The sequence below is a fragment of the Ambystoma mexicanum genome, chromosome 7p, assembly GCF_040938575.1.
Source record: "Ambystoma mexicanum isolate Mex_15411 chromosome 7p, UKY_AmexF1_1, whole genome shotgun sequence".
Lineage (NCBI taxonomy): Eukaryota > Metazoa > Chordata > Amphibia > Caudata > Ambystomatidae > Ambystoma > Ambystoma mexicanum.
In genome coordinates, this window is record NC_090939.1 from 198,482,158 (window position 1) to 198,507,082 (window position 24,925).

At 43.5% G+C, this 24,925-nt stretch overlaps 1 protein-coding gene across 5 annotated transcripts in view; it reads right to left on the reverse strand.

Annotated features, from left to right (window-relative positions):
• The window catches only part of SH3BGR (SH3 domain binding glutamate rich protein), a 542,810-nt gene that overhangs the window by 157,627 nt on the left and 360,258 nt on the right, over window positions 1–24,925 (reverse strand). For 3 of the 5 annotated variants that reach the window (XM_069636058.1, XM_069636055.1, XM_069636056.1), the window contains exon 5: window positions 20,248–20,322. The exons of the other annotated variants lie outside the window; for them this stretch is intronic. In XM_069636058.1, the coding sequence (XP_069492159.1) occupies window positions 20,248–20,322 (75 nt within the window). The remainder of the gene's footprint in view (window positions 1–20,247; window positions 20,323–24,925) is intronic. 5 annotated transcript variants of the gene reach the window in all.

Genomic DNA, 24,925 nt, shown 5'->3' on the forward strand with positions numbered 1-24,925 from the left:
AGTATGTTCTCATGTTGACAAACTGGCATATATATTTGCAGAGCCGTCATGGACATGTTTCCTTATATTTTTACTTACATTATGGGCAAAGAAAACATGAGTATGTTGGTATGTGAGGATACTGGCAAATATTGATGCAGCCATCATGGACATGTCTGGGCACAGTCAGCATGAAAATGTGCAAAGATATCATCAAAATGTGTTGCACAATTTATTTATTTATTTTATTTTTTACATTTATAACGCGCGCTAAGCCCTGAGGCATCAAGGCGCTGTAACATGACCAGTTACTTTGAGGATAGTAAAAGCAATATGTTGCATGCATAGCGGGTTCTGGACCCAGATTGTTCAGTTTCGCAGTGCACTTCGGGTGGAAACTGAAATTAGGTCAACATAAAAGTTTTTGGAGCTCTCTGGAAAGTCCAATACGAATGTTCTGCTCTCAGAGTGGGTGGGAGAAGGTTCCAGTGTTTGGCTACAATGCTCTGGAAAATGCTCCTTTGCCCCGTTGGTGACTTTCCATTTATTAAATATTTTTCATCTCTTGCTTTATAAAACTAAAGCGCACCTATAAGTACTAAAAAGTACTGTTTACTGTGGTTACGCGCTGAGGAAGCTCCTGTGGATTTGATTGTTGCGTTGCTGGGAGCCGTCTGCACGAGTGAACGTCCGTCAGGAGGATGTCTTTGGCTGCAACACCCGCCTGCATGGCCCCAAGAAAGTGAAAGAGGTGACTGTTCGTTGTGTACGTTTAGTTCACATACTCTGGATGCTCTTGTAAACGCCCACTGAAACCCCTTTTCTTTTCTCCTTACTCGAAGAACCTTGTTTGCTGCCTCCACCCCCAGGTGCCCACGGCCCGCTGGGCGAGTTAAAATCCCGTTAGCCAGCGCACCCGCGCACGCACCTAGAAGTACTGAAAAGTACTGTTTACTGTTCACGGTGCACGGCGCGGGTGCGGGATTCGACATCAATATCATTCATTATTGTTGGTCGAAATCAGAGAGGGCTGTACCCTATGTGGATATATGTGGTAAATTCCCTGGAAAATTGATTGGTGGTAAATTGTTAAAGCTTATTTTTCTCATCATGTGAAAAGGGGTAATTTGATTCTCAGGGCTCAGAAAGTTTTACCTGTAAAAAGCCCCGAACGTAGGAAAAAAGATCCGATGGCTATAAAGAACAGGTTGTCTTCCCTTGCATGCTCTACCCCTAGGCGAGGTCTTTCTATGAATGGGACACTGGGGAATGTTGATATTCGGCAATTTTGTAACGGATCGCTATCCGCATTCAGAGCTAAAACAGCTACTTCGGCGGGTGAGCGACCCGACACCATAAACCTTGACACACAAGCCTCGGAGTCTGGCATAAATAGCTCCCCAATTCTTGTTGAAGAGGTGAGAAATGATCAGTTTAGGGCTGGTAATGGTAAGACTCTTCTTACAGATAAGTCCCTAACTGATACCGCTATTTTGAAATCTTTGCCTGCCACCTGTCCGATTCCTAAACCACTTGTGAGCAATCCTCAACAAAAACCGGATATAGCAATCATTGATTTAGAACCAAATGATTCAGTGTTTTCAAACAGTTTGATGTCAGAGAACCCCTCAAGTACTCCTATAATGTTTTCTGACAGTAAGCAAAGTGGTGAAGAATCTCCCTCTGGAAAAGCTCCCCACTCGCCAATAAATATGTCCTCGTCACCTATTCATGTCTTAATGCTCAATCATAGCACAAATACATCTCTAGCCTGTACCCAAGAGAAAAATAACATGTTGAACATAAACTTAAATTCTATGAATGTAACAATGCATGCTTTATTTAAAATGTTGAGATTATGCGAACGTAAATTAACTGCATTGGATGGAAAATGGGACAAAATACCTCAATGGCTAAGTGAAAGAGATGAGGCTATTAAAAGCAATAAAGCCAAGAACGATGGGAATCAGACAGGCGTTGCTCTAGTAGCCACCCAAACTGAACCCACTATAAGGTCCTGTCAATTGTGTAAGAACTGTATCCCTGAAAAATCATCTGAGGTGATTCCACTTGTCTTGCCCTGTTTTTCTGAGATCATTTATGACAGATCTATGGAACGAACATCTGGTCCAGATGGAACCCCTGAACTAGAGGAGCAAAACGAAATTAAATCAAGCGATAAAATAGTCAAAAAGAAAGCTCCTGTAGTAGTTCCTCCGGGGGAAAAAAGTACGAAGAAATTAAAAGAAGTACCGGAAAAGCTACCCAAAAATCAACCAGCTTTAAAGTGTAGCGGTAAGGCGTCAGTGAAACACTTCTTTAATACCATTTCCCTGCCCAAAGGAAATATAACAACTTCACAGGCAATTAAAGAAAAATATCAGTTACTTGCTCAGTCCAAGAGACTGGATACCCTTAAGTTTACCCCAGTTCAGGCAATGGATTATTCACCATTGGATGAGCTGGTAGAAATATTGGATGTTGGGAACGTTGAGCGAGAGAATGAACCTAGTCAAGAGCAACAAAGCTTCGAAGAAACATATATGCCCTCACTCACTCAGGGAAAGGTGAAAAATGATGTTCCACTAATGGCCCAAAGAGCTGAAATAAGGAAAGCCTTTGATGCCTACATGCCTGAGACTCATAACCCTGTGGTGGCTGCTTCGGTCGCAACTGACTGTATTGAAAAGGTGGTTGACCCTGTTCAATCACAATGCTCCATAGCTAATAAAAAAAGGTGATAGGTAGGGAAGCTGCTCTCGAAAGAAGCTGTGGAAGCAGGGAGTTATTGAGTAGATCTGATGGGGTAGAAAGAGAGAAACAATGGCTGGGCTTGCCTCCTGTTGCTTTTCACGAGGCTTTGCACATACCAGCCCCTGACTCACTTGATGACTGTGAAGGGTCTCAGCAAAACTTCTCAAACTCCATTATTGCCTTGATCGAAAATGCTGTTGGTAAGGCGATAGCTAAGAACCTGCCAGCAAAGATACTAGGATACTAAAAATATCCCTAATAATACTACATGCGTATGTAATAATCATCGTACGAAGAATTAACAAAGAATAGAAGGAAAAATATCCATTGTGAGTTGGAACACACGAGGGTTTAAACATTTGATTAATAATGATCAAAGTAATCTAAATGATTGGGACATAGTACTTTTACAGGAGACGTGGCTGTCAGAAACCCCACTTTGGGAAAACCATGAAATTCATATAAATGGTGCTATTAATTCATCTAGTGGACGGCCTAGTCCTGGTCTACTAATAGCAGTGAAAATGGGCAGAGGTTAAACCTTGCAATTTTGGGCCACCCGAATAAATATATGCTTCTAGCAAAAGTGAAATTTGAGAAAACCGAGGTGGCTGTTCTAAACATTTACTGGAACCCGATTGCCATGTCTGAGGACAAATTTTTCCTCGACCTAAATTCTTAGCTAGATTTAGTCTCAGCTGACCCTAGAGTTAGCGCCTTAATATGGGCAGGGGATCTAAATTTGAGATGTATGGAGCTCCCAGAGATTAAAAAGCAAACAAGATATTGGAGATGGGGTACCTTAGTTAAAGCAAGGGGGTTGTTTATGCTTAATGGTGCGCTAGCCCCGGACTTACCACCAGCTGAGACATGGCACAAGGGCGACAGTAAGTCGATTATCGATTACATATATGTAAGCACAGAACTTTGACCTTTAATGACAAAGTTCTCTGTACTAAGAACAAATGTAAGCGATCATAATATGTTGACTATTGAATGAAGGATGAAGATAGCTGAACCGGCAAAAATAGATCTAAAGCAGGGCACTAGTGTGGTGAATATGAGGGGCAACCGCCTTTGATGGTCAGATTCAGAGTTAGTGCAATTAGACAGCAAGCTGAGATATATGTCTGAGCAGCCTGACACATGGGCAGGCAAGTCAAAATATGTGTACACTGACGCTATTCAAGCTATAAAAAAGCATTGAGATAAAGTAACTCCGAAGGGCGTCCATTTACACTATTTTGACCCTGAAATCAAGGTCCGTAAAGCACAACTCAGAGATGACCTTAGGCATTTGAGAACTGCGCCTTCCCCTCAATGTCAGCAATTAACGAATACCCTTAAAATGCGCTACAGAAATTGGCTAAAGTCGCACCAAGCTTCCATGTTACAGGAGGACGGATCTAGTATGTTAAAAACGCTAGCCAGCAAGAATATCGCGAGAATGTGGGATATGATAAATCAATCCATCTCCTCCCCACAGCTAGTTAGACAATCGACGGTGGCTTCGTCACAACTATGGGTTGAACATTTTAGCATGCTGTATGCTCCGGTGAAGGGAGAGATATCAATAGATAATTAATATGAAATTACTTCCCCCCTTTCTGTCTAGAATTTGAATGGTTGGAACTTTTAAACCTCATTAAATCTGTAAGTAATTCCAAAGCTAGTGGTCCTGATGGGTTGTCAAATTTTTCAAAGAGAATCCGGATATTTGGACGTCAATTTTGTTTAAGATCTTCCCCACAGTGAACTGGAATCAGTTCCTACCCGAGTCTTGGACTCAAGCAATTATAGTCCCGATATATAAAAAGGGAGAGAGCGTCACCTTAGAGCTATAGACCCATCTCCCTTTTAGATATTCCGGGGAAACTATTTGCTAAGATCATCCTTAAGCAGTTACAGACTTGGGTGAGAGAAAAAGGGCTGATTGACCCCTTTCAAGCAGGTTTCATGGCTGGGCTAGGTACTATCCTGAATATTATTTCAATAAATATGATTCAAGCCCAACAAACAAATCGAAATAATCCACTATTTCTGGGGTTTATAGACTTTCGAGCTGCATTTGATTCAGTGGATAGAAATTTGCTGTATAAAAAATTGAAGAAACATGATTGCCCAGATTCCCTACTCTCATTGATAATTTTACTCCACTCAAATACGTCAGTGAGAGTCAGGATTTCCCTTGATGGCAAATTAACTCCCATAATTAAAAAAAAGCGAGGCTTAAAGCAAGGGTGTTCTCTCGCGGCTTTTCTATTCAACTTTTTTATCTTAGATCTGGGGCTTGAATTCAACAATTGTACTGGTGACCTGCCAAAATTAGGAGGCCAAAAAATGGTTTATTTGCTATATGCCGACGACCTTGTATTATTGTCACAAACACCACAAGGCCTTCAAAATATGTTGAGAAAACTGGGCCTCTATGTACAAGCAAATCGGTTGGAAATTAACATCGCAAAGACCCAAATCCTAAAATGTGGAAAACAGCAAACCACTAGGAGTAATATCTTTTCCTGGAAAATTCAGAATGAAAGCGTACAGACTACAACCCAATATAAATACCTTGGGGTGTTAATCAACAATGTAATATGCAAACAAGCTGAAGACCTAGTAAGGAAGCATAAAATGCAACAGCTTGTTTCGCAATCACGATTGTTGATCAGGAAGTACAGGAAGTTTTCCATAAAAACATGATGTTTTATTTTATAAAATGAAGGTTCTCCCAATATTGCTGTACGGCATTGAAGGGTTCTTACCAAGAGAAAAGTGCTAATGGGATCAATTAGAGACAGGTTACTGGAAACAGACCCTGCGCCTGCCTAACTCTGTGCCGATGGCTATTTTGCGTTATGAACTGGGATTGACATCCATGTATGCTCAAGTATCCTGGAAACAGTGTGCCTTGCTACGCAAATGCCTCCTGGAAAAAGGAAGTAACAATATATTGAAAGTGATTGCACATCATTTGCTGAAATCTGTAAATCCCTTCGCCGTTAAATGGAGGAAACATGTATATAATGAATTAGCCCATGCTGACACCACGATAGAGTTACTACTATCAAATCCTGTTAGAGCAAAGGAAAAAGTACATCTGGCTGATTGGGTAGCAAACATGACAAGGTGCTCCCAATACAAGGACTTTGACATCTTCTTATTTGGTATTAAAAAATATGGGTTGATGTCAGACTACTTGTTGAAAGGTCCTTCTCCTAAAGTAAGAACGGGATATTTAAGATTCCGGTTAAACCTATGGTACACAAGGGATGTCCTTTGTAAAAGGAAAAAGCTGGCAAAAGAACAAAACTACTGTAGATATTGTGCTGTTCCAGAACAAAAAGAGACCCTACAACATCTGCTCGTGGAATGTGTAGCACTCTGCGTTGTACGAATCAGATGTTTTGCACTCACTCAGGTAGTACAAAGACCAATGGAGAGTGATGAAAGATGGCATGAGCTGTTCTCTAGTACCCGCCCGAAGATTCAGATTGCCATAGTGCAATTCCTTCAAATTGTGCTCCCTGGGTTAGAGGTGTATAACGGGGAATGTAATATCTATAAGGCAATTAGGTAACTGGTTGGTTGAAAGAAGAAAATCCGAGTCAAGTAGCCTTTTAAATGGAACTTTTTTAAATATTATGAATTGGTGTGATCATTCATATAAAATGAATTGTTATTAATTATGTGATAATATGGGTGTGGGAAGAATGTGTTATCTTTTATCCTTGTAAGATTGAAAATTATTGTGTTTTTGTATATAAATGTTATTTATATGTTGATTTAATTTGAAAAGTTGTAACACAACTATAACAAATAAAAATAAAAATAAAATATAAAACTAAATGCAAAGTGTGTGGCTTTTTACTACATTTTCACACAAGGTTTGCTGTAAAATGCAAAAAGGCACAATTTTAACCCATTATTTTCAAAATGTTCTTGGGAGAGAAACCTCATACCATTCTTGTTGGTTTGGGCTCCCTCCAGGGCTTTAAGTGGGCCGGGGTTGGGCCCCGGCAGGCTCAGAAATTTCATTTTGAGGCGGGGCCCTGCCGGGGCCCACTAATCTCCCCTGTCAGCCCCGGCCACTACACCAAAAGGCATTTTAAGCAAGAGATGCCTGTGGGCCGACGCCAACATTATGGAGAAAACGAGAGGCCGCAGGCCCTCCTTGTTCTTCTTCTTGCTGATAGATTTTTATCCATCAGCTGTGATTTTTGGATACCGAGGCTTGAGCCTCATTACTCCATCTTCTCGGGTTGAGTATGTTGTCGTGGGTTTGTATTCTTCTTGGTCTGTGTGGTCTTGTCACAGTAGGGCTGGTTTCACAGGGTCTTCGCAGTGATGGGCCACGGGTAGCAGTCGAAGGGAGGCCACTGGAAGCAGAGGCCTTGCTTTATAAATACCAAAGCTCCCGCGGATTCGCGGGAGTTTCAGTCTTCAAGAAATGGCCTCAGCTTCCAGCGGCCTCACCCTTTCAACCTTAATGGTGACGTTGCCCCTCCCCAGCTGGCAAAGGGCGGCGCCACCATTAAGGCTGAATAGGCGAGGCGCTATCCCCTGCCAGGCAAGCCTATAGAATATAAAGGCAGAGATCAGCACCCTCTCCCCAAAGGGGAGAGGGTGCTGATCTCTACAAAAGGCTGCCTGGGGGCATGGCCTACCGGGCCAGCAGGACCCCCGCCGTTAGGCCACGCCCCCTTGATGAGCCCTGGCTCATTTTGTAGTGCCACTTAAGGCACTGGCTCCCTCACTATGTTTAGTTGCTCACGTATATTCACGGATAATGCTAACCATGATATCATATGATAGGTTATTTATAACGTGCTTAATACCCAGAGGTTTCTAAGCGCGGACCTGGGGATCAAACCTGTGTTGCTCCGTGTTGTCTTACTTAAAAGGCGAGCACGTTGCCCCTGAACTATCCTCCACAGAACAGACCATGATTCCAATTGAAAGAACTGGCAGCTATCATTGCTAAACACATAGGTACTGCTGAAGCACTGGTTATTCCCTCATGAGGCCCCTTTAGCCTGGATGTGTTTCTAGGTTTCTAGTATGCAACACACGCAGGGGAAAGAAAAGTTGGTTCAGCGAGGCATTGAATGTACAGCACATAGGAGGTGGTTTGCATTTTACATTGCATATAAAAGCCAGTCCAAGGGTTGGAAAGGTCACCTGCACAAATCCAGGCTGGGAGTTCAGAGCAGCACAGTTGAGATTTGTGCATGCATATAACCAATCCTGTCTTTTCAGTGGAGGCCTAAATGGTCCCATGAGAATGGCATTCGGGGACTGGGTAATAGCCATATTCTTATGGTAAAACAGCACTATATTGCCATGCAGACACCCACAGTTTATGGGATTCTGGCAAGCAGGCTACAATTGGATCCCTTAGAGGGGGTTGTTCCGCCTTATCATCCAATCAGCAATCTGGCTATGGTGAAGGCAAACAAACCCATTTTCCATAAAATTATGAGAAAGGGCTGCCTTGCCTCTGTCTTGCGGGTACAAGATTTGGCATGTGCAATCACAGAAAGGAAATGTACAGAAACCTGCTGAGCAGGGGAGACTGCAGACATCTGGAAACATTTCAGGAGATTAGAAGAAGGCAGACAGGGTCGGGCAGGGTGGATGTAAGAAGCATACAAGAGTAGGGATATATCATTGGGAAGGAGTGGTTCCTTCCTCAACAAATGGCAAGTCTACGGAGGGTATGTGGGCACATCATGTTGAACACATACAGAGGTTGCACAAACAGGTACAGCACTATGGTAGTATTGATCCAATTAAGAAGAGGAGATAATGTGATTGGTGCTGAAATGTGAAATGAAATTGAGTACCGCTATGTGGGGCCTTGGTCCCCAGCTAAGTACCCCCAATGTGTCCTGAAGGTGGTAAGGGAGCAGAGCTTTCCTCTTCCTTACATGGTACCTGTCTTCATCTATATGGCAGAGGATTTAGGAATGGGCTGCACTCCCAACAGGGATCCAGAGATGTATTATTCTTGGTTTCCAAAAAGGAATTATGAAAAGAGTGATAGACCCTTCCTTATAAAGGCCAAATGTTATTGGGAATTTGATCAAAGCAAACCTGCTGTGAAGGGTAAGATCTCTGCTGCTGTAACAAGTGACCCTTGCCTTCTTGCATCATGCTCATGGTGCATTGTCTTGGAGGAAATGGAGGGGACAGGAAGGAAGAGAGCCCCAACAGAAACCCAAAATGGGGGAAACCCTTCTCAGGTCCACCTTTCCCTCTCTGACTACTCTAACTATGTCCCTTCCAATGCCTTTCGGCTTCAAAGGCCCTTTGGTGTGCAGCACCCTGCTGTGAGGACGGGCTTTGTTGCACATGAGTGCCCCTTTGAAAAAGGGTCCCCAAAAGAAATTCTGGTGAGAGCTCCTGTGTCCTAAGGGGAGGTATTACTCTTCCACATTGGGAATCATAGGAACGCAGCATCCCATCTATTCTGTCACTGGGAGGATTGGAGACAGCCAAGTTAGACATGAATATACATTGCTTATGCTCACATGGTTGACACTTATATTATTATATCAAATTGTTGTGGCTTTAATAATTGTTTACTATTATCAGTCACATACCAAAATGGCACTCTTCCTGCTCCCACCTCTAAGGCTAAAAACCTCAGGGTCATCTTCGACTCCACGCTCTCCTTCTCTCCTCACATCTCTGACGCCTCTAAGAAGTCACACTACCAGCTGCACCTCCTCTGAGGTATTGGTCCTTGTTAGGCAGAAACCTGTGCAGTTCCCTTAGGGACCACTGCAAAATGTTTAAGACTACAGGTGTTAGCAGTAAACCCAATTGGTAGCAGTCTGCACCACCCAGATTTACCTGGTAGCTGTGGCTGAGCAGTCAGACTTCCCTCAAGAAGAGTTAGGCAGTATATAGAGTATGCACAATAGGGCTAGAAATACAGTAGTACAAGCAAACACTGACCAGAGCTTTGGTATAAAAGTATATAATTATTTATTTAAAAACACACTGGCACTAATATGTCAAGCAAGTTCCAACGCAGTCACTAGAAATATATACACCTCCCTAATTAATTATTTGACAAGTCTAGGTTAATACACCACTTATTTAGCAAAACAGAGGTGAGCGCATAACCATTGATGGCACTCCAATAATTATTTTAAAAAGGGAGAGAAAAGGCAGAAAATAGGAAAAACACACAATACCAACACTTTTAAAGAACCACAGCAAGTCAGGAAAGGCAGGGTCTACTGTAGAGCAAACAGTTCATAGGCCAGGCCCACTCTCGGAGAGAGCAAGGCGGAATGTGCCCAAGATCACACTGTGGAAATACACTAAAAGTCTTTGCAGGGAAGTCAAAGAGGTTGGATCAAGTTAGAAAGGTAATGTTAACAGGTCGAGGTCACCCCAGGATAGAGAGTCAAGGATTTACAGGACACCTTGAACAGTCTGTTTCAAGGGAGACTAGGCGGGACACAGTACCTGAAATGGTGAGAAAGCTCCAGCAGGGGCAGTTGTTCCTGGCAGCGGGTGCAAGTTGGTGCTTCGTCCAGGGGAAGAGCAGATCTCGACGTGGAGGAAAGCTGGAGATCGTTGCACTGCCAGGGACGCAACCAGCCGGGGAGTTTCCCGGTTAAAAGGTACTACCCTTTTATTCGCGGTAGTGGTGAAGCGTGGCTATCCGGCTGCCGGGGTGCTTGGCACGAGTGATTCGACCACGAGACGATTCAGGAAGGCGAAAAAAAGGCGAACTACTTGGTCCCACCAGCTCAAAGGGAAGAAGACTCTCCTGGAAGAAGATCTTCTCTGTCGTCGGGAAAGTGGTGAGTTTCGTACAGCAGGGCTCCACCGGTGGTGTCGTCGTTGTAGATGGCTCAGCTTCTCCCCTCTTCGGATTCTTCAGGTCCTGTGGCGACTTCTGAAGTTCCAGTCCCCAAAGCCCTGCTTTTATGCAGCAAAATCCCCATTCATGAGCCTAGCTGTCGATCAAACATGCTAAATGGTGAGCCGGGCGGCTCACCACTGGGCCAATCACACAAGTGTGCGATTTGAGTTGCCAAGGCAACTCAGTCCAGGGTGCCTATTCCCTCCTCCCACACATCCTGTAGACCCAAACAGAGTGGCACCACTTTTGGAGGCTTCTGTGCAGAAGCCCGCCAAAAGTGGAACAAAGGGCTCGACTTGGGTTGGAGTTACAGAGGGGAACACAAACGCCATTTTAAAACCGAGTCCTGGCAAAAAGACCCAACCGGGTAATAAATATTAAATAAATAACCCGGCGGTATCTTTAACATTGCACCAAAAAAGTGGGCATTTAAAATGAATGGGAAAATCCCATAGGAAATATTCCGGTGGAATAGTTTGCGTGGTAACCACTGCCACCAGCCAGAAACTCGCCAAGGGGGGACTTGCGGGCGGGGGATATGATTTATTGTCGCAGGGGCACTTGAACTTAGGGTGATGGATAAACGGATAAGATTAGAACGAGATGGCTGTGCCCTGCTGCCGGATTTCGCATGTGTAAAAGTGAGGAAAGCTAAGGTACGGTACATAGGAAATGATTTTACAATCGATCAATGTATGCTTAAAACCACATGCCCGAACGCTCGGGACAATCATATTTTTGAGCACACAATTCCTTTAAGTTCAAACCTCTCTGCATTGGCCACAAGGCTTCCTGGGGCCTCAATTCCTTCAACTCTCTTTTCCTAAATATCTTCCTTCTCGAGCTCTTCGCTCATCTGCCTCCAACTCCCTCAGGGTCAGTCGCTTCTCCAAGAAACGAGTTGGTGGTAGATCTCTTTCTTCAGCTGGGGCCTCCCTCTGGAACAGCCTCCCTTCCTCTCTGAAACTTGAGAAGAACCATCTCCGGTACCGGAAGTACCTCAAGACCTTCCACTTTGCTTCTGCTTTCTCTCCTCCTCTCCCCTGCTGAACTCCTGGCTGAAACTGAAACTGCACTGGTCAGCTGGCTACCCTCTGATCTCAGGCCCAGGTCCCCTCCCGGCCAGTTGCACACTTGCACTGCTCCCCTGGCAACCCTTGCACTCAGGGGGTGTTTCTGTATCCCTACAGCCCCCTTCCAGCACTTGACAACTGATGTTTGCACTTGCACCTGCCACCAGCTGGCCGAACTTCTTATTTATTGTTCATATTTATTGTTTTTGATTTATTACTGTTTATCCTATGTACTAATTCCCCTCGCCCTTTCCCCTCACACTTTTCCCTTCCCAAGAAGAGCAGGTGCTGTAGATGTCAGGAGACTGATGCAGCAAGGGCACTGGTGTGCACTATGCATTTAGCATGGAACTTTTTTGTATAAAGGAGGTCTTATTACAAGCCCTCTATTTCAAACAGATTAGCTCTCATCATTTCATTATTTAATAAAAATAAAAAAGCCAGGACTTTTCTTACATCGGAGTGGTATTAGGAGGTAAGTGATTGTGACTCTGTTATTCTAGGTATTTTAAGAGCTGAGAGAGTTTGGGTCTCAGTAAGAGTTTAGTGTTTATCAGTTTTATGACTAGCAGAATGTATCTGGTCCTTTTAGGTTGAGAGAGCATCTGGGCTCTCTCCAGAGCTTCGTGAGTGTGGGCAGTAAGCTCAGGATCTATCAAGAAATTAGGTTTTACAATGCAGGTTGAGGGGTTGCAATGATGAGCCAGGAGACCAGTTTGGGTTAAGAGACTTTAGTGGGTTCGTGGTACATAAGTCACAGGTAATAAGTTACAGGCAGGATAAGTACATAAGGGAGGGAAGCATCCACCGGTCCCCCCTCTGTTCAGCTCATTTTCCAACTCAACAGGGAGAACCTTGGCACTCACACCAAAACATTCTAGATGGAACACTATAATACAAGCATTCCAGGCACAGGCTCACATATACTTAGGAAACAGCTAATGAACCAGGATAGGTAAGACATAACACATCTCCCCCCTTACATGACAATACAATGAAGGAAGGAAACAGAAGGAAAAGTCATAAATGGACAATATATCTAAAAAATACTATCCTTCCATATCCCATCCAGCAAACCACTAATAGCCATATGCTAGTCCCTTCCAATTACATGATATAGCTAAAAATAGCTAATCCACTACAAGACACTCGCCAGAACCATAATGGCCATTTATGGAACTAAGCTACAGGGAACCAGCCCACACTCTAATAAACAAACCTGACCACCTACATCATATCATTAACCCTGCTACAACATTCTCCAACATCAAAAGCTTCTTGAAAGAAACTACAGGGTTAATACCCTCTATCTGCCTAATGCATATCATTTAGAGACACAAATTGCCTCCACATAACATCCTGCTGAGCACCAACCACATTAACGGTGACAAATAGCACCAATGTTGATACCCAACCAAATGATCAATCATTAACTAACACACTGACACAAAAATGTGCCAACATAAAACCAGGTCTGTAACCTAGCTACTAACTTTGAAACACCAATGCTCACCACTGAGCACATTAACATTTGAACCTATGTAAGTTCACTACCTGAACAAGAGAATGCTCGCCACAACTAAGCATATTAAACATAGGCATGCTTAAAGGTCAAGGAACTAACCTATTACTAGGCAATGAGCAAACCATGCTCTCATACTGGCAAACAGACGTTCACACAACCACAATCACACAGCTGACTTATTAATAACCTACACAGTTTGTTAAATAAACTAATGAACGAATTCAGCTTGAAAAATGTGGGAATATAAAACGTTTTAAGTTACACCACCATAGCGAGTCCCAAAAATCATGCTTGCAAAGTTCAGTTTTGACATATACCTGTGGAAAAATTGTTAGGTTAATAAAAACATTGTCAAAGTGAACATATCAAAGAAATGCAGTAGTTCTATGGCACTCACAATATCCACACAAAAACAACAAGACGAATTCAGCCTAACAAATTTTGATAACCCGAAAATTAGGTGTGCCGCGATAAAAATTCAAAATGTTATGCCTGCAGAGTCTTTGTTGCTATGTAACTGTGGGTTAGTTACTGCAAACTACACTATACATTTTATTACCTGCCATTTCTTTTGGTTGCATTAATTCCATTCCATTACCACTTAAAACCTGCTAAAAACATTGGTGCCATAGCCATTTCCAATTGAAACTTGCCAATAACCAACATTGGCACCATAACTTTAGGTCCAATGCAATTACTAAAACACTTGCCAAACAAAACACATTGGCACCATAATAAAACACTGCTTATTGGCACATAGCTACCATACGGCTCCAAAAATAATTCAATTGCCCACCCTTGGGTAACACTCATGCTTACAGTTTGGCACACACCAATAACTATATTCACACCAATAAAGAGACCCACAGCACATGGCCACTGTAAATCAACACTCCTGCCAACGCTATTGGCACAAAAAACAGGAAACTCTTTTCCCAGAAGCATGTTATAGAATGCCATATAACAAACCATAAAAACTACACCACAATGCCTGCAAAATGTGACCCATGTTTTCATATATCACATTCCCAAAGTGATGCATTGCCTTCATTTTCATTTTCCAAACAACATTTTAGCATGTGATGGCCTTTGCATTTACAATATAAAGAAACGTTGCATGGGTACATTGCATGTTGCTTTCAACTCTTAAATATCAGCTCAATAAAATGGCAATGTCACAAAAAAAATTGCAATGTACATAAGGCAAAACATTTTGAGTTCGCACATTACACTTTCAAGAAAATCGAAAGGCAGAAACACGTTCCTGAAGATCCGATCAGACAAAATGGAAATGCTAATAGAAAATAAATGCCTGCCGCTTTCATTTTGATAGCCTTGAAATGCATCTTCCAGTCATTGCAGTACATGTAACGTTCCAGTAATGCCGAAGGTAATGAACAGTCAAATCCAGCTGCGCAGCCTGCGCCTTTAACTCCTACTCAGTGTTAATATGACTTGCAGCCGCTCCTTTTTACAGCATGTTCCAGCGCAGCTTGTAAAAGTCTTATGAACGTGGGCGTGCTGTCATATGCCCGGCTACTTCTATGCGCTCTCTCGCTGGAGCCATTTGCACTGCTGATAAGCAGAGTCTCTCTTTTGGTCCCCCGACCCCTTGCTCTGCCAATAACACGCCATTGACTTCTTGTGAAGCGCCAAACTAAAAATGCGCCTATGCCTTCATATATTAAGAAGCCCTTGCTGTGGCAGATGCAGAACAAATGAAAGTGAGCAGCGCTGCCCCCCAAAATCACTATAAATGTCCCTCACTAATCAGTCATGCAGGACATGGGGCGCGCTCACCTTGGGTCCGGGGGGTGGGGGGAGGGCCGGTCGGTGGATGCTTCTGGTTCCTCACTCCTTTTAGGTGGGCAACTTCCTGTGCACCATATTCCTTCTGGCACAGGTTTGCTTCTTTTCTGTCCTTTCTTGCTGCTTTTCAGCCCCAGGTACACCTCAATCACCAAAATCCTCGTCGCCAGTGTTACAACGCAAGTTGAGGGGTTGCAATGATGAGCCAGGAGACCAGGTTGGGTTAAGAGACTTTAGTGGGTTCGTGGTACATAAGTCACAGGTAATAAGTTACAGGCAGGATAAGTACATAAGGGAGGGAAGCATCCATCGGTCCCCCCTCTGTTCAGCTCATTTTCCAACTGAACAGAGAGAACCTTGGCACTCACACCAAAACATTCTACATGGAACACTATAATACAAGCATTCCAGGCACAGGCTCACATATACTTAGGAAACAGCTAATGAACCAGGATAGGTAAGACATAACATGAGGCAGCCTGGTCTTAATCATAGTCTGAGCAAGTATGAAACATATCTAAATTCAAGTGTGTTTAAATTTGCATTGAATTGAGTAGCCCTTAACTCTATTTAGAACTTAATGTGAATCGGTTTTAGTAAGAGCTTGTGAGGTCCAGGCTCGAATCAGCATAGACCTTACTTTAATAATTGGAAACGTATTATAGCGTGGCACTGCTGCCTGGGCAGTATTTCTGACAGCAGTATGTTTTCCTGCATAATGTCCTTATGTTTGAACATACCACATTATAACTCTTTATCATAGCTTCTGCGGGCACAGATGTGGTGCCCATCACAGCCACCACGTCCAGAGTTGTTTAGTGTTTCAGAGCTGCAATGTTTCTGATGTTACAGATGCATTTGTCTTTTTTGCATCCAAAGGTTCAGAATAGAATTTAAATACTTTTATAGTGGTATGCAGTCTAATGCTTCTTGAGGCCATATGTCCCGATGTGGCCAGCCGACCCTATGGGTAATGGTCTGCCGCCAAAATTAAGGGCATGAGCGCAGCGAGGGTCCCGTAACGAGGGTGGCAGTGCCATTACCAAAAGGGTTGGCATGCCACTGATGGGCATATCACCATTAGCACCAAACTAAATATAGTAAGCTTTGTTTAACGGCCCGCGCCGCACATGGCTGTTGTCAGTAGAAGTCTGTGCCGCCTCAACATGAAAACAGACTTCTGCTGACAGCAGCAGCAGTTTGTTTTTTACAACATTAGCACCCATATAGGGAACTACAGGGGTGCTTAATGGCGAAGGGGGGCGGGGAAGGGAAGCACCCTAAACCAATGGAAATGCTCGCAACACGGACTTTCCTTTGTTAATACAGCCTGTGGTCCTAGTATTTTCAGTGGTTTACAGCGCTGCCAGGCTGCTAGTGGACATTATAACATACGATTTATAGTGAACTACTGTATGAGTGTTCTTAAATTCCAGGCATTTAACTCTAGATAAAACACAGATACATTAAGCTTGTTGAAGATCCCAGACTCACTAATTTCTTAATAAACCCCATATGAAATAAACTGTTCACAAACCAACTCACTTGACTCATGCTATAGTAAAATATTGCTTATCTTTAGAAAAGTCTGAGCTCTCTTGGCTCTTAACTGAGCCCAGAATCCTTGTTAAATTGCAGACTCTTCTGAACTTGTTAAACCAATATTCACATATCTCTTAATACATTGATGAAGCTTATATTCAAGCCATGCTCTCTTAACTTTTGAAAAAACCTCAACACTCGCTAAACTCAGACCAGGCTCAATTTCTGAATGTCTTGAAACATTCCACCCCCACTGCGACTCATTCAACTCATGATAAAGTCAGAATCACTCAGCTTGTGATAAAGCAAAGGCTTACTTAGCTCTTAAGAGTGCCCAAATTTAAAAGGCTCTTGTCGTGCCTAGACCCACTCAGGTCTTGTTAATGTATTGATTCAGTTTGCTCTTTCTAAAGCTCAGACTTGCTCAGTTTTTAGTAAAACCAAAGACCCACTGAACCTTCGATAAAGTCCATACTCATCCATTCCAGTAAACCTTGTGCTTACTCTACTAATGATAAATCTCAGATTCCCTCATCCCTGTACACAACTCAGACTCACTTTGCACTTCATAAAACTCACTCACTTAGGTCACTCACTTAGATCATTGTTAAGCTCTGACTCACACAGCTCCTACTGAAGCATTGGTTCTATGACTGTTCCCCCTCTGCGCCCCCTCCCCTGCTATCTCCCAATACGGGGATACCCCTTCATCCCCCTATACCCCCCCCGCACCCTCCTCTATCCGACACCATGGCATCTGTTCCGCAGAGAACACCACCAGACTCCCCACACATCCTCCTGTTCCCAACATGTTACACTGCACATTCATACACGCACACATACACATAAACCCTCTCCCTCCCTAAACCACCTCCTTGCCATAACGCTCACGCCATCACCTCCAGTCCCACTCCCTGGATGCGCTGTAAGCGCATGCGTTCTTCCCTGACAGGTCGCTGTTCGTGAAAGCGGCCTATCAGACCATGCAGCGGAAGTGTATGAAACCGAAGCATGAATTGGCTCAGCTGATTTAGACTTTGAAAATGCCCACACCAAGTTTTGAAATGCTCATTCTTATTCAATTATGAATAATGTCTTTGGGGCAGAGCCACATTACATTATCTGCTCTTCATGGAACCCCCAAAATACTTTGCCTTCATTTGGACCTTTAGGTTGCTTAATTCTTCTTCAATCTACATCCTGCCCTTAACTCTCATCTGGCCTACTACGGGCGCTGACAATAATGCAAGCATAGACACAATGCTTGAAGGAAGTTTGCACTCAATCAAAGGATTTTACCCCTTCAGCATTCCAAAGAACATTTTATTCCAATTCTTTATAATTACAAGTTTAAATGTTTAACCATTTGTAAGGTCCAGTTTTAAAACAACAAAGCATGACATGTTTCGAAGACCAATCTCCTCTTTCTCAAGAGCTGTGTTCTCCCAAACGGTAGCCACCACATCCACCTCCGTACTTGGAGGACACAGAAGACCAAGGTCCTCACTGCTCTACGAGCCTCTTCGCCAGCAGCGAGGATCTTGAGGTTCTGTGTTCCAACTCGCAACAAAAATCGAAATCAACAAACACATAAGGCTCTACCACCTGCGTCAAGCTAAACAACTTTGATATGTTTACTCAGTCAGCATCATCACGAGTTTGGTGGTATCTCGGCAGTAAAATCACTGAGATACCACTAAATGGTATTACTGTTACCACCATAGTATTACCACTGGCGGTAATACTGATGATTTGACCATTTTTGGGCGGTAAGGCAGAGGAATTACCTCCAGCATTCTGCTGGAGCTGTTACCTCTGCCTTACTGCCAAACCTGTAGTTTGGTGGTGTGGTAATGTGGCAGGAACACAATGCTAACTCCGTTTCCACTGCAATACCACCGTTTTTTTCCACACAGCCAAACTCATAATGAGCCCAGTGTAGATGCAGAGTGGTGCCACAGGAACGACCTCAAATATTTGTACTGCCTGATCTGAAGAGGAGCTTTAAATGAATTCTAGTTTGCATGAATTAAATGGTGTAAAAAAGTAGGGATAGCTGTTATAGAGTTCAAATATATTTTACTTGCCTAAAAAAGTACGCCCTTTGGGAACGGGAATTACTTTTTTACTCCCTAAAAATATCCTTTTACTACTAACTTAGTAAAATAGAGAGTAAATACTCGCACTTACATTATGGGACAGCACTCAAAAACACGGTAAACACTTGTCTTCATTACACGATATGCGTTTATTTAGCAATGTGGGCCTTCACGGACTATATGGGTGTGAAATCAGGTGTACACGGGACCCCGACTCTCTTCCATGCTCAGTGTTTTGTGCGTAGATGGAAGCTGAGGAAGACATTGACGCGAGCACCTGTGGGCTCCATCCTGTCTCAACAGATGCATTTTCGCTTAGTCGGATTTGTGTATATTTTGATTATTTAATTGATAGCACAAATGCGTGGGCTGTCTAGTGAAGGTTTTCCCAGTTTTTATAATTTTGTAGTTTTGTATTGTATGTGTTTGATGTGTAAAAGTAAGATGCCTGAGTAAGCGTGTCTGCTATAGTCAAAGAGGAGAATATATCGGCTGAGAATGCGAAAGAATGCCTTCCAAGTGAGACGTTACAGTGAACATGATATGGAGTGGTCTGGAGGATAGGGGGCTGTGTTACAAAGCCTAATGATAAGTCAAGGAGCTGTACTGCATGGATTTTCCTGGCAGGGCGTGTAACTTTGCGTTCACATGAAGGCACATGGTTGTGTTCAAAATCCGGGGAAGAAAAATGTCGGTGCCGTGTATAGATGCTTTTAAACATACATGATTATAATAAGTCCACTTTTATGTACCACTTAACAGAGGTTTCGTTGCTGTACAAGGCAATGTTTAACCGTTTAACCGTTATAGAGAGATTATGGGCAGCTGCCAAATTACTGCCCTTGTACTGACTATAAATTTGGAAAAGGTCATTATTCCACGTGATGCCAAATGAGTGTGAACCTCACCCTTGATTTAATTTTTTCGTAAACCCTCGATTGGACATTTCTGTTACATTCGTACCTACAACAGATTGTTGTTTGTAGGCCTTAAACAGGCGAAGGAGGTGTACTATTCATGTTCTGCCTGTTTCAGCTTTTTGATTGAGATGCCTGCTGTTCTAGGAGTAGTGCGCGGCTGGATAGGAGTTTAGAAACCACTACTCATCCCTGTACTCCTCCAGAGCAGTAGTCATTTTGTCACAGACACTTGCATGAAATTTTCATGCAGGTGTAAAAGGACTGGATTCCATAGGATTCCATTGTAAATGCCAACTGCAAAGTGTAATGTGCAGGTAGCATTTACATTTTTTATGAAACGGAGAGTAATAGCGATTTCTTTCATCAGTGCGCTTTCGTTTTCCGCTCAATTTTGTAAAAGTGAAAAATTGCATGCTGGGGAGCCAACAGCACGCAGCGGCTTACACTGGTGGGCCCCTGCATGCAATTAGCACTTTTAGTAAAATGACCCCTCATGTGTTTCCTAATCTGGTCTCATTCAGCCACGCCCACCATATTCTGTCAGACGGCACAGCTTGGACAGGGGTAATTACAGAGAAAGCTGGTTGTTACAGACTCGTCCTACTGCCCCTTTTTGTCCCCCAAACGCCGATATTTTGCAGTGAGTATGAGAAAAATTAATTACATGTATTTTGCCTGCATCCACATGGTCTTCCAGCAGCGGTTCACTGTCTTCAATAAGTGGCGAGCTGCTGACATCCTGTTAATGAAGCAAATGGTTATTCATATCAACAGTCTAATGCAGCTAAGTAAACATTAGTGGTGGATTTACCAGTGCATCAAACAGTAACATTGAGTCTGATTTTCAGAAACAAATACGCAAACAATCTTCACTGAAATTCCTTATGTGCTCATTTTCCCCATAGACATTCAAAGCGGATATCATGAAAACCTGGACAGAGATAATTGTCGGATGAGCAAAGTGCCAGTCATCAGGACTCCGCCTTCCAGCCATCCAGATTGCCACTGCCGTGCTGGTCACTGCAAATGGTTAATAGTGATATATTGCACAACTGCCCTAACGAGAGTTCACCGAATACTTCAGTCCTTAGGAGAACTCAGATTCCTGTTCACTACTTCATCCTTGAAAAAGTGTGCAGTGACACCTTTTACACTGTATTGAAAAGGAAAGAGGACAAAGGGTACGCACGGCGGTGAAATATCAGATATTTCCAGTAACAAAAATGAAGGTACTGAATTGTGAGACCACCAAACTCCTCTTGAACTGTTACCTGAACCGGAACTGGTGAGACATCACTTGGGTCATTTATAAAATGTACCCTCGTCGGAAGCACAGGCACACACCCCTTCAGTGCGCTCGTCAGTGTTTGTAGTACCCTCTCAGAGAGTGGCTTTATCTCCTGTCACTATCTGGGGGATTACCGAAATACCAATATGTTTGGGGAGTCCTGGGAAGCTCACCAAAAGGCTGAGCATGGGATGTGCAAATAAAGTTACCTTCATGCCTGCACGGTGGGCATAAAATGTAGATCGCCTTCAGGGCAGTCGATGTTCTCTACTTCAGGAAGGATCACTTCCCCAAACCGTTGTCACATGACTGACAATGGGTATGGAGGAAACAAAGTTTACCTCATCTGTATAGAAACTTCCCAATGCGATTCGAGGCATTCCCGTAACATAGGTTTTTATTACAGTGTCTTTGCCCTTCATTCAGCATTCAGCTAGCTTGAGACAAAGCAGGGGGAGGGGTCATGCATGGAATACAATACATACTTGCCTTCTTGGTGTGCAGACATCCAGGGAAAAGGCCTTTCTGATGCCCCTCAAGCAGTATCATTACTGCCAGGGGCCCAAGTTGCAACATGTGTTTAATAGTCCGTCCTTTTAATTAATGAAAGTCTTATTTTTATATTGGACTTTTCTTGTCTTTTTGCCCGTACCATACTATTCTGTTTTTGATTCTTCCAAAATGGCCACCACTTGGAAGGCAGCCATGCAACTCCCATCCCAAGATGGTGGACTGCTACTTTCTGCCTCCCCTTGCAAGCAAAACCCGAGGCCAGAGTACAAAAGGAAGCTCGGCGAACAATATGATGCATAGCGACACTTCCAGTTTGCTCTCTGAACTAACAGCCTCTTAACTTTTTGCATTCCCCAATCCATGCGGACTAGTTCCCCCTCCCACCTCTTCCTGTGCCACAGCTTCCTGAATTCTCTTCTTCTCCTTCCGGCCTGCCTGTTCCCACCTCCTGCGCTGGATTCCCTGGATGGTGCTCCTGATCCAGCGTCCCCTACTCCACTCGCATCATCAATCTACTTTGCTTGCTCTAGCTTCGGGAATCAATGTAAGGTTTTTCTGCATTCCCTCTGCTCTCTTGCCCCCTGCGTGTGCCAAAGGAGCGATGGAGACGAGCCACGCTTATCTTCAAGACGCAAAGTAGCAATAGAAGGCAGGCCAGCAGTTCTGGCCCACACTGAACAGTATTCGAGAAGAGGTAGCATTACCAAACAAATGTGTTCAAATTCATTCAGCATTTCAATATCACAATGCGATTACAGTATTATTTTGTGTAACAGCCATCGTGCCAACAATTGCTAGATTATTCAAGCAGTTTAACCACCCCAGGAGGTGAACTTCAGTGGTGTGGATAGTCAATGTTAAAATGAGTGAATATTTGTAAGAGTGAAAGTTTCATCCTGCCACTCTCGTGCGAGGGCCCTGTGTTATTCAATAATTTCTTGCAGTTTGCCACATCATTTCCCATGATAATTCCTCATACGAGTCTTCATCAGAGACACGAAAACTCTATGTGCGGACCAGAGAGAACCCAAGAGCCTCAGGGGAAGGCTACACAGTGTACCTTGTTGTCCTGTTCCAAGACTCCAGGCTTGTATGGCTGGCCGTGTGGCCTGTGCTGGTTAATGGCAGTCCGTTGTCATTCTAGGTGATATGCCTGCTGTAAACCAGGGTTGACCTAACCATGCCTCGGACATAAAGCCCAATGGAGAGTCCTGTAGCCAGCCATGTTCCCTATGGGCGAGTGACTTGGATGTGGATGACGGCCAATACAGCAATTATTTGCTGTCTGCCTTTGAGTGCGAGGGCTACAGTTGCCAAGACCAACCATGACCAGTTTGTGAATGGGGACTGGAATTCAGACCCACAAAAAACCTGCAAAGAAGCCTGTGACTGTTGAATGAGGTACCCCCCACTGATTTGGTTTTCAACAGAATGTTTCAATGGATACAATCTTGCAATTTGATTCTGGGTTGCCTCCCCATGTTCCACATACCCATACATCTGTAAACCCTGCACCAATGCCTTGTAGAACCTTGTGAGAAATCTCAAAGCAAGGAAGAAGACGGCAATCCAAAGACCAGATGTAAGGTAGCAGTGCCTGTACCTGCAATCTTCCAATACCCCTGAAAGAAAAGATCAGCCCAAGACTTGGCTCTACTGACCTCTCTTTATCAGAGCGAGACTAAGCCTGGTGCTCACACCCTTTAATCCTTTTGGACCAGTTGAGTCAAAAGCCCTCGAGTTCCATGATCTCAGGACGACTTGCTGTGTGTTCCCTGCACAGACACTGACAAGAAGAGGCAAGGGCATCAGACGACTAGTGCACTGACAGCTGGCAGCGTCCAAGATTGGTATCTGCTAAAGAGCCAGAACTGCAACTAACTTACAAAGTAGAACCCCAAGTGAATGTCAGCACTCTGAGGATTGCTTCTCCTGCCTGAACTGCCATTGCTGGATCTCACCTGCCTTTCCTCCATCGAATTTGCTCCTCTACCTGACTAGACAGCTTTCACCAAACCCCAGCTTTAGAAAAATACTTAATCTCCAGCAGCATCTCAGACAGCTGCTGAACCATGGAAGCCTCCAAGACTGACAGTTTGGGAAACTGTCGAAGTCATCTGATCATGCGGTACCATCCATGTGGCTCAGTTTCACAAGGAACCAAGAGTGATCCTGAATGCAAAATACTTTCTGTAACATTCGCTTAAACATTTACATTTGCCCTTTACTTACCACCGGGGCACTTTTGCAGCATCAATATGCAGCCCTAGCAATCAGAATCTCATCCACGAGTCTCTGAAATTCCCTATTGCAAACTAAACCGTGGTGAAGCAGATACAGGTCTTGCAGTACAATTGAGGTGAGTCTGACTTGCACTTTGCAGTTCACCCTTTCCAGCCAGGTAAAGATCAAAGATAATTTCAAAACCTATTGCACTTACCTGGTACCGTACATATATAAACTTACCTATCTTCTAGGAGAAGTAAATGTAACATGTACCTCTGCGTGGACATTTACTTATTCAATGTATAACTGTGCTGCCCTGTAGTCTTGTCTACATCACTTCCCTCCTGAGAACTAGCCTTGATCACTCACACGCAGCTACCACTCAGTGAGTCAAGAAAGAAAAGGGATAGCCTTGATTGCCTGGATTTGAAAAAGTTAATGCCAGCTCCCAACCCTAAAACTGGGGGAATCCTTGTAATAATATTTCTTAAAACATACTTTACTTAGGGTATTTTGTGAGTGCTGCTACACCCCCATGAATGAAGGGGGAACTGTACGCCGTAATAATCACACAGTGAAGCAGGGTTTACACATTATTGGAGATTTGACATAGCGGTACTGATTACAAAGATGATGTATCTATAACCTTAATTATTGTGTGCACTGTGATGAAGGAAATATACAACAGGCATTTGGCTGAGGGTGAGTTTCATTGTGTATTATGGGTATTTTTGATTCTGGTTCTCTTGTGGCCCTGCATTTCCAGGTGGGCGCTGTGCTGATTGCTCGTTATTCCTTAGCGCACAGATAAGACCAGTTTGTTTGTAATGTCATTGGTTTGTAATTAAATATGTCTTTGTGGACGATGAACTAAGTCAACTGTGAGGTTGTTTCATTGCAGCTCTTAAAGGATGTGGTAATATGGTGCAATTTTTTGTGGATAATATCAGTTTTTGATGTAGCTCGCCGTGTCAGATTCCTCCAGCTAACAAGTGATTTAATAATAGCTAGTATTATTAGCGAATGTAATGGTACTTAATGTATCGACTTCAGAAAGATCAAGGTCTAAATTGGTCCTGCTGGCATTCAAACCTGTGACGTAGTCTGGCTGAGGGTTAGGTTGCGGGAGGTGCATGAAGGTCTTGGACATGGAGTAAAGTTGTAATGAAAGTCTGTGAATTAGTTGATGGGTTGTACTGGGGAAAAGGAGAGATACAGCTTTGCCAATGCAATTATTTGAATGGGGATGCTACAGGGCACAAGCTCAAGATATCCTCTAGTGAGTGAAACACTGGTGAGTCCCTCACTGAACAGA